This window comes from Pyrus communis, chromosome 13 (assembly GCF_963583255.1).
Source record: "Pyrus communis chromosome 13, drPyrComm1.1, whole genome shotgun sequence".
In the NCBI taxonomy this organism is placed as follows: domain Eukaryota; kingdom Viridiplantae; phylum Streptophyta; class Magnoliopsida; order Rosales; family Rosaceae; genus Pyrus; species Pyrus communis.
The window spans coordinates 2,649,166-2,663,573 of record NC_084815.1 but is presented as its reverse complement, the minus strand read 5'-3'; the positions used below and the strand labels follow the sequence as shown (position 1 = coordinate 2,663,573).

Genomic DNA, 14,408 nt, shown 5'->3' with positions numbered 1-14,408 from the left:
TCGATGGCTCGGAGACTTGTCCATCGCCTTTTCTTCTCAATCAATCTGGTACAAGTACTGCAGTTCCTAACCCTGATTTCGAGATCTGGTTTGAAAAGGATCAAAATATCCTCATCTGGCTGAACTCCACTCTCTCTGAAGATCTTATTCCATTCACTGTTGGCGTCACCTCGTCTCGCGAATTATGGCAGATTCTGGAACAACGTTTTGGCGGAGTCTCGGCGGCGCACATTCACCAGCTCCGATCGCGTCTTCATGCGGTTCAGAAAGGAGATTTGTCAATTTCTGATTATCTGCAATGTATCAAAAGCATCTCTGATGCTCTTATGGCTGCCGGTGCACCGGTGTCGGAACCAGATCTCATCGCTGTTACCCTAAATGGACTCTCTGATGATTACGAATCTTTCATTGATTCGATTCTGCTTCGAATTTCATCTACATCCTTAGATGAACTTCATGGATTACTTCTGAACAAAGAGCTTTTCATGCATCGCAAGAAGAAAGCTTCGTCCTCGTCTCTCACTGAACCATTTCAAGCCTTTGCTGCTCACACTTCATCTCTTCAGCAAGGTCTTTTACCTACGCCTCCTCCCTCACAGGCATATGCTCCTCAACATTCCACATATAACAATCGCAATAATTTCCAGCGTAATAATCGTGGTCGAAGCAATTTTCAGAAAAACAATCGAGGCCGTGGCCACTATCGTGGCAATTATCCCAACTCTGGCCCTGGAAATGGTTCTTTTTATCATAATTCTGGTAATTTCAATCGCAACTCTGGTGGATTCAATCGTTCTTCTGGCCATCGATCTCCCTGTCAAATATGCAATTCTTCAGATCATGAGGCTCTTGACTGCTATGCTCGGATGAATCATGCTTTTGCTGGAAAGATTCCCCCTGCCAAGCTTGCTGCTATGTGTGCCACTACTGCTTCTTCTTCTCAGCCTACCTGGCTTCTGGACTCTGGTGCTACTGCGCATGTCACCAATGATATCTCTGCAATATCTTCTCCCATTCCGTATTCTGGTGAAGACAAGGTTTATGCTGGTGATGGCCAAGGTATGCCAATTCACCATACAGGTTCTTCTATTCTCCAAACACCACATGCTGCTTTTCAGTTACATAATGTTCTTCATGTGCCACTGATGAAGTTCAATTTGCTCTCTGCATATCAATTTCTTCGAGACAATTATTGCTCTTTAACCCTTGATTCTGATGGTTCTGTCATCAAGGACCGTTCCACTGGGAAGATGCTTTTTCGCGGCCCAGTTAGGGATGGCTTCTATCCTCTGCAAGGCCAGCCTTTTCAAGCTTCCTATTCTGCACTTGTTAGCATTCAAGCTTCGTTACAACAATGGCATAAACGCCTTGGTCATCCTTCCACAGCTATTTTCAGAAGGATCTTACGTACTAATAAGCTTGTTCCTCATACTTCAGCTTCTGTTCAGTTTTTTTGTGCAGACTGTGCAATTGGTAAACATCACAAGCTCCCATTTTCTTCTAGTACTACTATTGTCTCAGATAGGTTGCACTTAATTCATGGTGATGTCTGGGGTCCCTGTCCAGTTTCATCTGTTAGTGGCTATCAGTACTATGTTCTCTTTGTGGATGAGTATAGCAAATACAGTTGGCTGTTTCCTTTAAAACGCAAGTCCGAAGTCTTCTCTACTTTTGTAATGTTCAAAGCTTATGTTGAAAACTTACTTGGAAATAAAATCAAGATCTTTCGCACAGACTCAGGGGGTGAGTTCACTGGTTCTGCTTTCTCTTCTTTCTTGCTTCAACATGGTATTTCTCATCAATTTAGTTGTCCACACACTCCTGAGCAAAATGGGTGTGTGGAACGCAAGCATCGACATCTTACTGAGACTGCACGGACACTTCTTGTTGCTTCTAAAGTTCCTCACCAGTTTTGGGTCGAAGCCTTTTCTACTGCCCTGTATCTTATAAATCGCATGCCTATTTCTGGATCTTCTCAGTCTCCATGGGAACTTCTTTTTAACAAGCCTCCTGATTATTCCAAGTTAAAAGTGTTTGGTTGCTGCTGCTACCCTTGGCTCAAGCCTATCTGCAATCCAAATTGGATGGTAAAAGCAAGCCTTGTGTGTTTCTTGGTTATAGCCTGCAACACAAAGGTTATCGGTGTCTCGATGTATCTTCTAACCGTGTCTATATTTCCCGGCATGTTCTCTTCAATGAAGATCATTTTCCTTTTCATGATTCCTCTTTTCTTCACCATGGTTCTTCACAGAGTTCTTCCTCTGTCCCTCTCTCTGTGTCACCTGAGTTCTCCCTGCCATTTCCTCAGTCCAGCCTCCCTGCCACCACATCTTCTTCGCTGTTCTCTTCAGGCCCTCGAGACACTCCTCCTCCATCTACTGCCTCTCCCTCTCCCTCTCCCCAGCCCCCTCCCACTTCTTCTTCATCTCCCGAGCCCTCTCCTGCTCCATCTCCCACTGTTTCAGTTCCAGCCAACTATCATCCCATGCTCACCAGATCTAAAGTTGGCATCTTCAAGCCTCGAGTGCTCGCAGCTACCAAACACCCTATTGATCCTAGTTCATTTGTGCCCACTACTTATTTGCAAGCCTCCAAGTATGATCACTGGCATAAAGCCATGCTTGAAGAATTTCAAGCCCTCCAATCCACCGGCACCTGGACTCTTGTCCCTTCCTCTCCCAATCAAAACTTGGTCGGCTGCAAATGGGTTTTCCGATCAAACGGAAACCTGATGGTTCTATTGATCGGTACAAAGCCCGTCTTGTTGCTAAGGGCTTCCATCAACAAGAGGGTATTGATTTCCAGGAGACTTTCAGTCCGGTTGCTAAACCGGTTACTATTCGCATTCTTCTTACACTGGCAGTGCAATATGATTGGTTTTTACACCAACTGGATATCAGCAATGCTTTTCTCCATGGCAATCTTCAAGAGGATGTGTTTATGCAGCAACCCCCCGGTTTCATTGATCCTTTACAACCCTCATCTGTTTGTAAACTTCACAAATCCCTCTATGGCTTAAAGCAAGCCCCTCGGGCATGGTATGACAGGCTGTTTCAAGCTTTGATCTCTCTTGGTTTTACAAACTCAACCTCTGATTGCTCTCTGTTTGTGAAGCTTCAACCTTCCCCTGTCCTGGTTCTTGTCTATGTGGACGATATCCTTGTGACTGGTCCCAATACATCTCTGTGTCAACAGTTTATTCAGCAACTTCGTTCCTTATTTCCTGTTAAGGATTTGGGTCCCTTGCACTATTTTCTTGGCCTCGAAGTTCACAGATCTGCTGAGGGTCTTTTCCTGTCTCAAAGCAAATATGCTTTAGATCTCTTAGTCAAGACCAACATGGCAGGTTGTAAGCCCTGTTCTACTCCTCTCGGATCTCAGAAGCTTGATCATGTTGGTGATCCTTTGGCTGATCCTAAAGACTACAGGTCTATCGTTGGGGCTTTACAGTATCTCACTTGGACACGTCCGGATCTTTCCTTTGCCGTGAATCAAGTCTGTCAATTCCTTCACTGTCCACGCGATTCCCACTTTCAGGCAGTTAAACGGATCTTACGGTTCTTAAAAGGCACCTTTGATCAAGGCATGTGGTTTAAGAAGGGTCCCGTGCATCTTACTGCTTACTCTGATGCCGACTGGGCAGGTTGTGTGTTTGATCGCAGGTCCACCAGTGGCTATTGTATATTTTTGGGTCGCAACTTGATTAGTTGGAGCGCCAAGAAGCAACATACAGTTGCTCGATCTTCTACAGAGGCCGAATATCGCTCCCTTGCCCACACAGCAGCTGAACTCACCTGGATTTGTAAGATTTTCAGAGATGTTGCTCTTCCTCTCACTACTATTCCTACTCTTTGGTGTGACAATGTTTCTGCTATTTCTCTGGCCTCAAATCCCGTCTTTCATGCTCGTACCAAACACGTGGAAATTGATTATCATTACATACGTGAACTTGTTCTTGCCAAGCTGCTTCAGGTGCACTACCTCAATACTCAGTCCCAGCTTGCTGATATCCACACTAAATCTCTTTCTAAAGCTCGGTTTCAACTCCTTCGTTCCAAGCTTTGCCTCGGCCCTCCTCCGTTCAGCTTGAGGGGGTGTAATAAGGCACCTATAGCACATGTATAGTCTGGTGTATTTTACTTTCTTGTTTGTTACAGCTGTCCATGTAACTAATCCTAGATTAGTTAGTTAATCAGGTTTAATTAGTTACTAAGCTATTTTCTCACATGTATATATAAACTGATTGTAATTTCTTATTCATAAAAGAAATGAGAAATCCAAGAGTCATTTCTTATAGAGTTCATATGGTTATTCTTTCTTGTAGTGTTTTTTTAACGATATAGCCTAATATTAAAACTTTGAAAGTCTCTTATCCATACATGGCTAAGATTATCAAATTGAAAATCTTAATTCATTCCCTAGTACTTAATCGGATTCGGATCAAAATCGGGTTTAATTACATTAGGGTAATGAGGTTCATGTCTTGTTTTTGGTTCAACTAATAAAGTTCATGTTTTAGGTAATGTGAAATTCACAAATGTGTCGGACGGTGCTCATATATGTATATGCAGCTGATTAAATATAAAACTCTCACCTAAAAAACAACAGATTTGCCAACTGTGGAGTTAAGATGAAAAGGTTGCATTTGCCGGTGATCTAGGGAGCTGCTAAACATGTATCAATATTCTACTTGTCTAGTTTCGCTTAATTACATACCTATCTTCTTTAATCCTAATTAGGTACTATTAAAATATTGAACTGCTAAAGGAAATAATACAATAGAACTTTGAATGCTTAATTGTCTAAACATGAGAAATTTTTTAGTGTGCAGAAAATACAACTTGGAACACTAAGTGTAATAATACAATTAGTTGAGTTTTTTGAAGCTTTTAACTAATTGTATTATTATATTTGATGTATTGAACTGTGTTCTCGATACACTAAAAAAAATTTCGTTTAAACATAATTAAAATAAATGGTATGAAAATAGCGTTGCAATTGCAAGGTGTAGTTTTGCATATTATTAATTGTTAATTAAGAATTGCATGAAAATATAGATTAAGCTAGGGTAATGAATTGGATTGTTGACCAGAGAGTTAAGGGGCAAGAAAGTTGCGGGGAAAGTGACAGGAAGAAAAATGATTCTGGGAAAAACAGATTAATTTACAAATGAAGATATGTACGTACATTTGAATTTAATTAAATTGACTAGAGTAATGTAGTACATCTTCTATGTCACACCCCGATCCAGAAAGTCTACTTGGACCCTGAATCGAGTTGTGCTGGCCGACACCTGGAAGGTGACGAAGCCATAAAATGTGATTGTGTATAAAAAGTGAATAAATTTGAATCTAAAAGTATCTAAGTACCAGAGTGCGCTACGAGTGGGAGCGAACCCATTTCACACGCGATGTCAAAGCATAAGTAAGGTACAGTAGTGTGGGTAAGAATCATACCCTTAAAAGTAGCCACCAAAACTAAGATTAGCTATATATATCCTCGTCGATACGAACTCAGCAATTAAAACCTGAAGGGGTACAAAACAGAAAGTGTGAGTAAGCTGTAAAACCAAGTTTCCCAAAACTATTACCTTTCTAACAGTAATAACCCCTCACAGTAATCCCCTTATCGTTTTCTATAGGACAGTACAACATATATACATATATCCAAATCATGCTCAGAAATGACCAAAACCACGGTTTGCCATCAACGCTATCATACATTAATAAGTATGCCAAATGAATTTAATCAATACAAAGTGATACATCAGTCAGAGTCATCTAAAATGACATGTACAACTTATCCATATCTCATCAATCATGGCTAGCATATAAGTCGGAGTCACCTATAGTGACATGTACGACTTATCCATATCTCATCAATCATGGCTAGCATATAAGTCGGAGTCACCTATGGGGGAATGGTAAGCCCAAAGCGGACAATATCGTGCTACGGTGGTGGAGCAGGCCCGGGAAGTGATCCGCCCCGGGCCGGGATGTGACAAATTGGTATCATAGCCTAACCCTGGCCGCGTGTGTGCCGACGAGGACGTCGGGCCCCTAAGGGGGGTGGATTGTGACATCCCACATCGCCCAGGGGTGTGATCCTTAAATGTATATTCCCATCCCTACCTAGCACGAGGCCTTTTGGGAGCTCATTGGCTTCGGGTTCCGTAGGAACTCCGAAGTTAAGCGACAAGGGGGCTAGAGCAATCCCATGATGGGTGACCCACTGGGAAGTTGCTCGTGAGTTCCCCAAAAACAAAACCGTGAGGGAATGGTAAGCCCAAAGTGGACAATATCGTGCTACGGTGGTGGAGCGGGCCCGGGAAGTGATCCGCCCCGGAGCGGGATGTGACATTCTACATCTAAATTCATATATCTTTCTCGTAATTTAGGAGAATTTAACGTAATTATTTTCATCTCTCTCAAAAAAAAAAAATTATACTCATTCAATTGGCGCATAATAATTTAGTAGATACAAATTTGGTCATTAAATAGCCACGACTAATACTAAAAAAAACAAAACAATGAATGAATTTTTTAGAGTATAAAAATAAGAGTATTGAATAAAACATTGATGATATGTTTGGTGCATAAGGAATATAGTATAGGGTTTGATAAATAAGGAATATAGTATAGGGTTAGGTGAATACTATCATATTATATATTAAATATATTATTTGGTTCCGATTCGAAGATGGATACGAATCTCCGAATTCGGATTAGGAACCCTATAATCATATTCAAAATCATAATCGATAAAAGTTCACGAATTTTCCTATATCCATAATATATCCAAATTTTCGTATCCAAATCCGCTCAATTCGAGCGGTTATCCATAATTATCAGACGTAACGGTTTGGATTGTCATCCCTATTAATTCTTCAGTTCTGGAGATTAAAGATGAATTAATTCTCAGAGCAACCAAACATCCCTAGTTCTTCATACCAAACATCCTTCTTTTACCTCTCTCTGCCCACAGTCCGCTCCAGACCTGCAAAAACATTGCAAATTCTTTCACAAACTAATTGAGATCAAATGGTAAGATCAACTCTCTGGATTGATGATGACAGGTCGCCGTCGTCCATAACGGAGGACGACGATCACAGTCGCTGTAGAAGAAAGGGATGCATGAAAGAGGGATTGGGGTCACCGGAGAAGAGAAGGCTTGCTGGTGGGCCGCCGGAGAAGAGGGATTCAGTGTTGGATGAGGGAGAAGAAGAATGTTTGGTTGGAGAGTTAAAGGTGTCTTTATTGTATTGGACTGTTGGGAGGTTAGTAAAGTTAGTGTGGCAATCGGTACTCAAGTATTATCTTTTTAAAAATGATTGAAAATATTTTTAAAAAAATAATTTTGAGTCTCAAAAACACTTTAAAATGTTTCTAACAAGAAGCATCAGTTATGTGCTTTTTATAAGAATCATTTGAAGTGTTTTTTCAAGATTCATTTGCATTTTTACTACGGATGGATTCTAAAATTATTTTCATCAGAAACACTTTCAATCATTTTAAAAACATTTCCAAACACATTGAGTTGTCATGTACAAAAGAGAGAACTTTATGCATATTGATAACAATGTGAAGCTTGACAATGCTGATTGAAGCACTAATTTAAGCTTAATTTCTGCAATCGAGAAAGCAAATTAAAACTTCTTCTCCATCGTGAAAAACTATCACTAATGTAAAAAAAAAAACACAATTATTATCCTCTCTACAACTTGCCATCATCGTTTCTCGTCACTGCACAAAAACTTGTTTTGCACCCTTTATTATTCCTCACGTCACAATAACGGTGTAGCCGTTTCAAGTAAATCGGTCTAATGTGACGGAGCCTCATCATTTACAGTTCTGTTTCCGGAACCCAAACCTGTCATGCTCCAAATCATACTCCACAAAAAAATTCTGCTGCTGATAATTCCCCAAAATAATGGCAGGTCCACCATTACTCTCTGGACCAATAGCCCCATCAGTAACAATCGTCAAGCACACAACCCCCGAGCTCGAAACCAGCGAAAAGTAATTCGTCAATGGCAGCTCCATCTTAGCACCCCCTTTGAACTGGAAAACCAATTCCGGAAACTCCAACTTCTCCTCTTTCGAAATATCGAAACAGGGTCTCAATCCCGTTTTGGTTTCCAAGTCCTTTGCTCTCGTGTAATTCGCCATCTGTGACTCAAACTCTTGCGCCACGGCTTCGAAAACCGGCTTCTCCATGAACGTGAGGGTCGATCCGGAATCCACGATCGTCCCGCCATTGCTGTCGGCTCCGGGGATGAGAAACTTGTACGGAATATTCACGTGTTTCTTGCCGACGATGATTTTTCTGAGCAGTACGTAGTAGTACTCGCGAAATGCAGAGTTTGGAGGACCTGGGTTTTTCTGAAACGGCGTGTAGCTCGAAAGCTGAGCTTTCGTGTCGTTTCTTCGGGGTTCGTCGGCGCTGCTGCCGCCGGTGTACAGAACAAGGTCGCTGCTTTGTGGGGTGTCGTCGAATTTATGGGAGACTAAGCAGTAAGAGAATTTGGAGAGCCCCATTTGGGTCGGCAGCGATTCTGTTCCGCGGCCGAATCCGGCGATTCCGGCTGGTTGCCGGACGGAGAAGAACGAGCAGCCGACGAGAAAATCAGGGACAATTTTCTCGGGAAAATTTAGGGACTCAGAAAGTAAAATCCCAGCTGTTATGCCGGAACCGTACTGGAGTATGTACTTTGGGCAGGCTTGGGAGCAGTTTTGGCGAGTTGGGCCGTTGCAATTCGGGCATTGGGATTCGACTTCGGGGCCGAATATCCAAGCGCATTTGGGGTTTTTGCAGCCGACGATTTTGGTGGAGGAGGAGAGTTTGGGGATGAAAGTGGGGATTTTTGTGGGGTCGATGTTTGGGAACTGGCATTGAGAGCAAGTGTAGTGTTTGGTGCAGGGGAACCAGACAAGACTGCTGCCGGTGTCCATGATGAAGGAGGTGGTTTGCGGCGGCGTGCCGAAGCTGAGGGAGACGGAGTATCCGCCGTAGCTGTGGGGGAAGAGGGGGACTTGGGTGGAGGGAGAAGGGTGGGGGGATTTTTCGGGGTTTTTGATGTGGTGGGCTCGGGAGAGGGAGGCGGCGGCATGGAAGTTGAGGGATTGGAGTAGATCGGTGGACGGTGGTTTGGGGAATGGGAAGAGAGGGATGGTGAGTTTAGATGAGAGAGAAGGGAGGAGGAAAGAGAGGAGAGTGGTGAGAAAGAGGAGGAGGGAGGTGAGATTTGCCATGGGAGCAAGAGACGGTACTTTCCCAAGGTTTGGTTTTGGTGGGGCTTCTTTATAGTGAAAAGGAGGTAAAAAAAAGGGGAGAATCAAGTTCGATTTGAGCTACAGAAACCACCCTTTCTTGCACGTATATTACCAGCACATGCCACTTCCTTTGCTTAACTAAAATTTACATGCATTAACTGCTGATGATCATCTTTTTTTTTCAAAAATTACAGAGTCTCTTGAAGATTAAAGGTAATTATTGAATATATATTCGATGAATTGCCTTATTTTTACACATTTTTTCATGGAACATTACTTTTAGAGAAATCAATTTCTTAGCTGATGTAATTGGGGATACGCCACTACATATAATGGAATCTCCATTATACGATATACGATATGTAGGATTATAATGCAATCTCCACCACATAAACAGTTCCACCACTTTAAACTTTCCTTAAGGCTTCAAGCCTTTAACCAAGAAAGAAGAAAAAAAAGGTTTCTTCAAAAAAGTTGCAATGATTTTAAACTCTACACTCTCTTTACCAAAGTTTTGTTAGAAAAGAAAGCACTTTGTGTCACTGCCCCCATTAAGCTTCCTTCTGCGTTATTTTTATTTTTATTTTTTTGGTAAAAAAAAAATTGGAGGTTAGCGAAAATGTGAACGCTCCATTGGTTGTGTGGGAACACGATAAAGAATAGAATTAAGAACAAGGATATTCTAGATAAAGTAGGAGTGACAGTAATTGAAGATAAGATGAGAGAAAATCGGTTAAGGTGGTTTGGACATGTGCACTGAAAACTTACAGATGCATCGGTTAGAATATGCGACTATAGATGAAAACTCAAGACCAAAATGGTGGAAGACGGCCTAAGAAGGTTTGGAAAGAAACGATAAGAGAAAATATAAGTACTTAGAGCTAATGACATTTTAATATTCATACAACTGACCACACTTAGTAAAATAAGACTAGTTATTATTTGTTTTTTGTTTTTTTGGTAAAAATTGCCCATTTTTAATTTGCAATAAACATAATTATTAACTGAAAAACCACAATATATGGTTGGAAATTATTAGGACAGCTTAGCATGAGAGGAACCTTGCTCTTGATGGGGCACAAATGTGGGGTACCCTTGTATATATGCCTTAAATTCCTGCTGCAATTTTACGGCGTTGAAAATTATAACGGAACGACCTCGAAAAGTCTCGGATGAAAACAAAACAAGACTTGTAGCCGTTGAAGTCCCCCTTGACTATCGTTAGTGTCTTGCATACCGTTAACAATACGCATACGACGTGGCGTATGCAGAGAGGCTAATAATCTGCACGGTGGGACCCCATCGCGGCGGTGCTTAGAGCTAATGAACCGGACGAATTGGAAAACAACGGCATCATGACGCGTGAACATGGGGAGCGCCGTGGTGTCGCTCTCACAACTTTATTTATTTATTTATTTATTTTAAGTATATCGATGTTTTTACATTAAAAAGAATTAGAGTTCGATTAAGTTACACAATAGACAACCTAATTTTGCCATCTACGAGATTCGAACCTAAGACCTCTTCAAGTGAAGAGGAATACCACCAGACCGTATTACTGAGCAACTATTATTTTTTATTTATTTATTTATATATTTTAGTTTTTTGGTCTCTCTGTGCTCTGTAGCATGTAGGTTTTTTGGGATCTGGCTTCTCTGACCTCCCAGTTCTCATACACTCTCATCTCCTCCTATTGTGCGATCACGGTTAAGTTACGTCAACATTTTATATCACTATTGTTTTTTGTCTTATTATCTCTATAAAAAAAATCAATATAAAATGTTGACGTGGTTTAACCGGGACCACACAAAATAGGAGGGGATGGGAGTGTATGGGAACTAGGAGGGCAACGAAGCCAGGTCCGATTTTTTGCAACAATATGCAGAGGAAATCTTATTTTCCAATTTATATGAAAACCTTAAGGGTGCGTTTGTTACACCGGACTATCTCGAACTAAACTAGCTTCAGGGACTAAGCTAGACTGGCTTAAACTAGACTAAACTGGACTAACTTAGTGAAGCGTTTGGTGCAGTGTCGAACTAAGAAGCAGAATAACTATTAATATTTTATCATTAATCTATCATTTTACTTGTTTCTAGAAACACCTATCTAATGCCCAGTATTTTTTTTTTCAAGCATATCACTCTAACCCATTCCTCTTTCCTCTGCTGCTCTCTCCCTTCCCTCTCCCTCTTTTCATCTGGTTCACCATTTTCTAGAATTCTTTTCCACTCTCCGTATACATCTCTATATTTTCCTCCATCCATCTCCCTCTCATCCCCTCTTTTCCACTGTCCACTCTCTCCCTAACCTATGCAGAGGATTCATCAGAGCTCACCACCCAACCCCTCCTCTGATTTTCTGGTGATTTTTCTTTTTTGTTTTGAATTTGTTTGGGAGATTCGTCTGCATGTGCTTTTGGGGGAATTTTAGATGTTGAATTTTGAGATTTAGGCAGTAGGTGGGGGATGGGTTTCAGATCTGGACAGGGGCAAGGTTGTAGGAGTTGCAGATGACAAAGGTGTGCAAACGATGTTGGAGACGGGATTAGCATTCCTGTGGTTTTTGTGGGGTCTCACTAGGACGACTTAGCGAAGCTCTAAGTCAGAACGAGTTCGACTTAATCTGTCCAGCTTGCACCAAACATGGGTTTAATAGTCTTAACAAGGTAGTCCGATCCAGTGAACTTTAACGAAGGCAAACAAACACGCCCTAAGTCCACAAATTAGTCAATTACATTGGACCACCTAACTGAGCCCCAGGATACACATGTGAAGGTTTTTTTAGGACTTTTGACTATTGGTATGGATTTTTTTTTTTTGTGCCTATCAAATGTTTGACGTAATGTGCTAGATATATCACGGTAGTATTTAACAAGCTCCGTCGAGTGCACTTGACAAATTCTCTAGATGGCACTCGTCAGATTGCTTCAGCATATGCCGATATCTGTTGACATGTGTGCAACATGATTAGGTTGATGATAATAAGCCTACAAAATGTTCGACGAAATACCTTAGTGAATAAACTGAAGTTTTTTATGTGCGCATTGCATTAGGTTTCTATTAAAAAAACTTAAATATTTAATACTGAAACTCTTTGTGTTCGAATCTTAGATTCGCCACTGATGTGGCTCAATGTCGAGGGCACATCTGAACTCTGAAGCAAACAACATGCATACCATACGATCAAATAAACGTCTTCTAATTTGGTATATTCCCGACCCTGAATCATAAGTCCATCATCACATCCTAATCTCCTATTTGCCGAGGAAATTTAGAAAAATAATCAAAAATTGAACTACATATTGAATTATAATCATTATATAATAAATAAAAAATGAAAATACGAAAACCCCCTTCATGACTAAAGCTTTTTACAAAACAAATCTAAAGAAATTCAAAACCTCACGTCAGCAACTTCGACAGTTCCAGCCTCTCAAATAGCTCAGCCAATTTCTGATTATCAACACCAACAGCTAAATTTCCAGCAAACACCTTGACCTCCTCCGATGGCTCGACATTCAACTCCTCCTCACTCTCCTCAAAGACCTCTTCTTCCTCGCTGCCCTCCGCTCCATCAGTTGTAAGCGCGTTGTCCTCTTGAACCCAGTCCGAGGTCTGGGCAATGAAAGCGACGACGGGAGTGAGTTTTGTTCCAAAGGGACCGCTCGACAAGAAGAGCAAAGAGGGAGTGTAGGAGAGGTGGAGCTTTATGGGTTTGGAGGGAATTGAGAGAAATGGGTTGGTGGTTTTGGCGGCAGAGAGTAAGGGAGGTAGACTAGGCATGCGTCTGCCATTGATATGGTCTTGAATAGATTGGAAGTTGCAGAAGAAGCCATAACCATTTTCTGTGGGAGAGGAGAGGAGAGGAGAAGCAGAGTGAAAGTTTTCGACGGTCAAAAAGCGCATATGAGAAGTTTAGAGTTGTTATCAAGAGAAGTAAGGGTATATTAGTATTTTCAGATAAATTTTTTATTATGATTCCTCTTTTTAAAAAAGGAAAGAGTGGCTATAATTTTAGTTTTAAATTTTGATTATTTTTTCAAATTTGTCAAATCAACGTCTATATTGAAGGACAAAGATTGTCTGCCCTTCCACTTTCTATGTCTTCCCGTGCCTTTCTATTTGTATGGTTACGGTTAAACCACGTCAACATTTTATATTATTTTTTTATAGAGATAATAAGATAAAAATGAATAGTAATATAAAATGTTGACGTGATTTAACCGTGACCACACAAAACAGAAAGACATGGAAGAACACCGGAAGTGAGAGGACAAACAATACTTGCCTTATATTGAATACGATCACATTGGTCCACCACTCAATTGAACATTCAAGCCCACGTTGTCCAAGTTAATTGTGACAATTGAAGAACAGATAGCATGGGAGGTATCATTAATTAGAAAGATAATATGACATTGGCAACTCCGTTTTTGTACCACCATTAAAATATCAAGCTTAATTGTTGGGAACAAGGCCCCCAAAATGCCATGCACCAGGTCTCTCATGATCAACCATTTAACTCTCAAAGAAAATGGACTCCTCCATTCTCTCTCTTTTTGGTCAAACTCCATGAATGTGAAGGGTGCCCCAATTTCAGTTATAGTCCCACCATTTCCTTCACATTCAAGTGTTGGAAAAGTTAGGGTTTGATATTTTTGAAGTGTTTTTAAAATAGTTGAAAGTGTTTTTGAAACTAATTTTTAGTAAAAATGCACGTGAATTATGAAAAATCACATAATTAGTATTTCTTACAGGAACTTCAAGTGTTTTGGAAACCAAAACGTTTTTTTTCCTTCTATAAAAGGTTTCAATCATTTAAAAGCACTTCCAAACGAACCCCTGCTTGGCTTATTATTATGTTGTTTTTTCGGTATTTTATGTCTTAAGGTTATCTTGCATAATAAGGATTTGGATTCCTTGCCGATTAGGATTAGGATTTAGTTATGTACAAATAGGATGTTTTGTAACTTTGGAGGATGTAAGTCTAACAAGATATAGTCACTTCGGGTTATGTGGCCTTCTTGACAATTTTGTAATGTTGCTTTGTTTTATTTAGTTAAGAATTATTCATAGTTTGCTAATCCATTTGTTCGTATGTTCTGTGTACTTTCATTTTCATCAAGAGCTATAA

The 14,408-nt window shown here is 40.7% G+C and overlaps 2 protein-coding genes across 2 annotated transcripts; both read right to left on the bottom strand.

Moving 5' to 3' along the window:
* Nucleotides 1-7,536: 7,536 nt before the first annotated feature.
* Nucleotides 7,537-9,288, bottom strand: LOC137712618 (probable aspartyl protease At4g16563). Its single transcript, XM_068451725.1, has one exon. The coding sequence runs from the start codon at nt 9,249-9,251 to the stop codon at nt 7,839-7,841; it is 1,413 nt and encodes a 470-aa protein (XP_068307826.1). The 5' UTR covers nt 9,252-9,288; the 3' UTR covers nt 7,537-7,838.
* Nucleotides 9,289-12,676: 3,388 nt separating this feature from the next.
* LOC137713376 (RNA-binding protein CP31B, chloroplastic-like) lies at nt 12,677-13,180 on the bottom strand. Its single transcript, XM_068452664.1, has one exon. It carries the CDS (start codon nt 13,178-13,180, stop codon nt 12,677-12,679), a length of 504 nt encoding a protein of 167 aa, XP_068308765.1.
* Nucleotides 13,181-14,408: the final 1,228 nt, after the last annotated feature.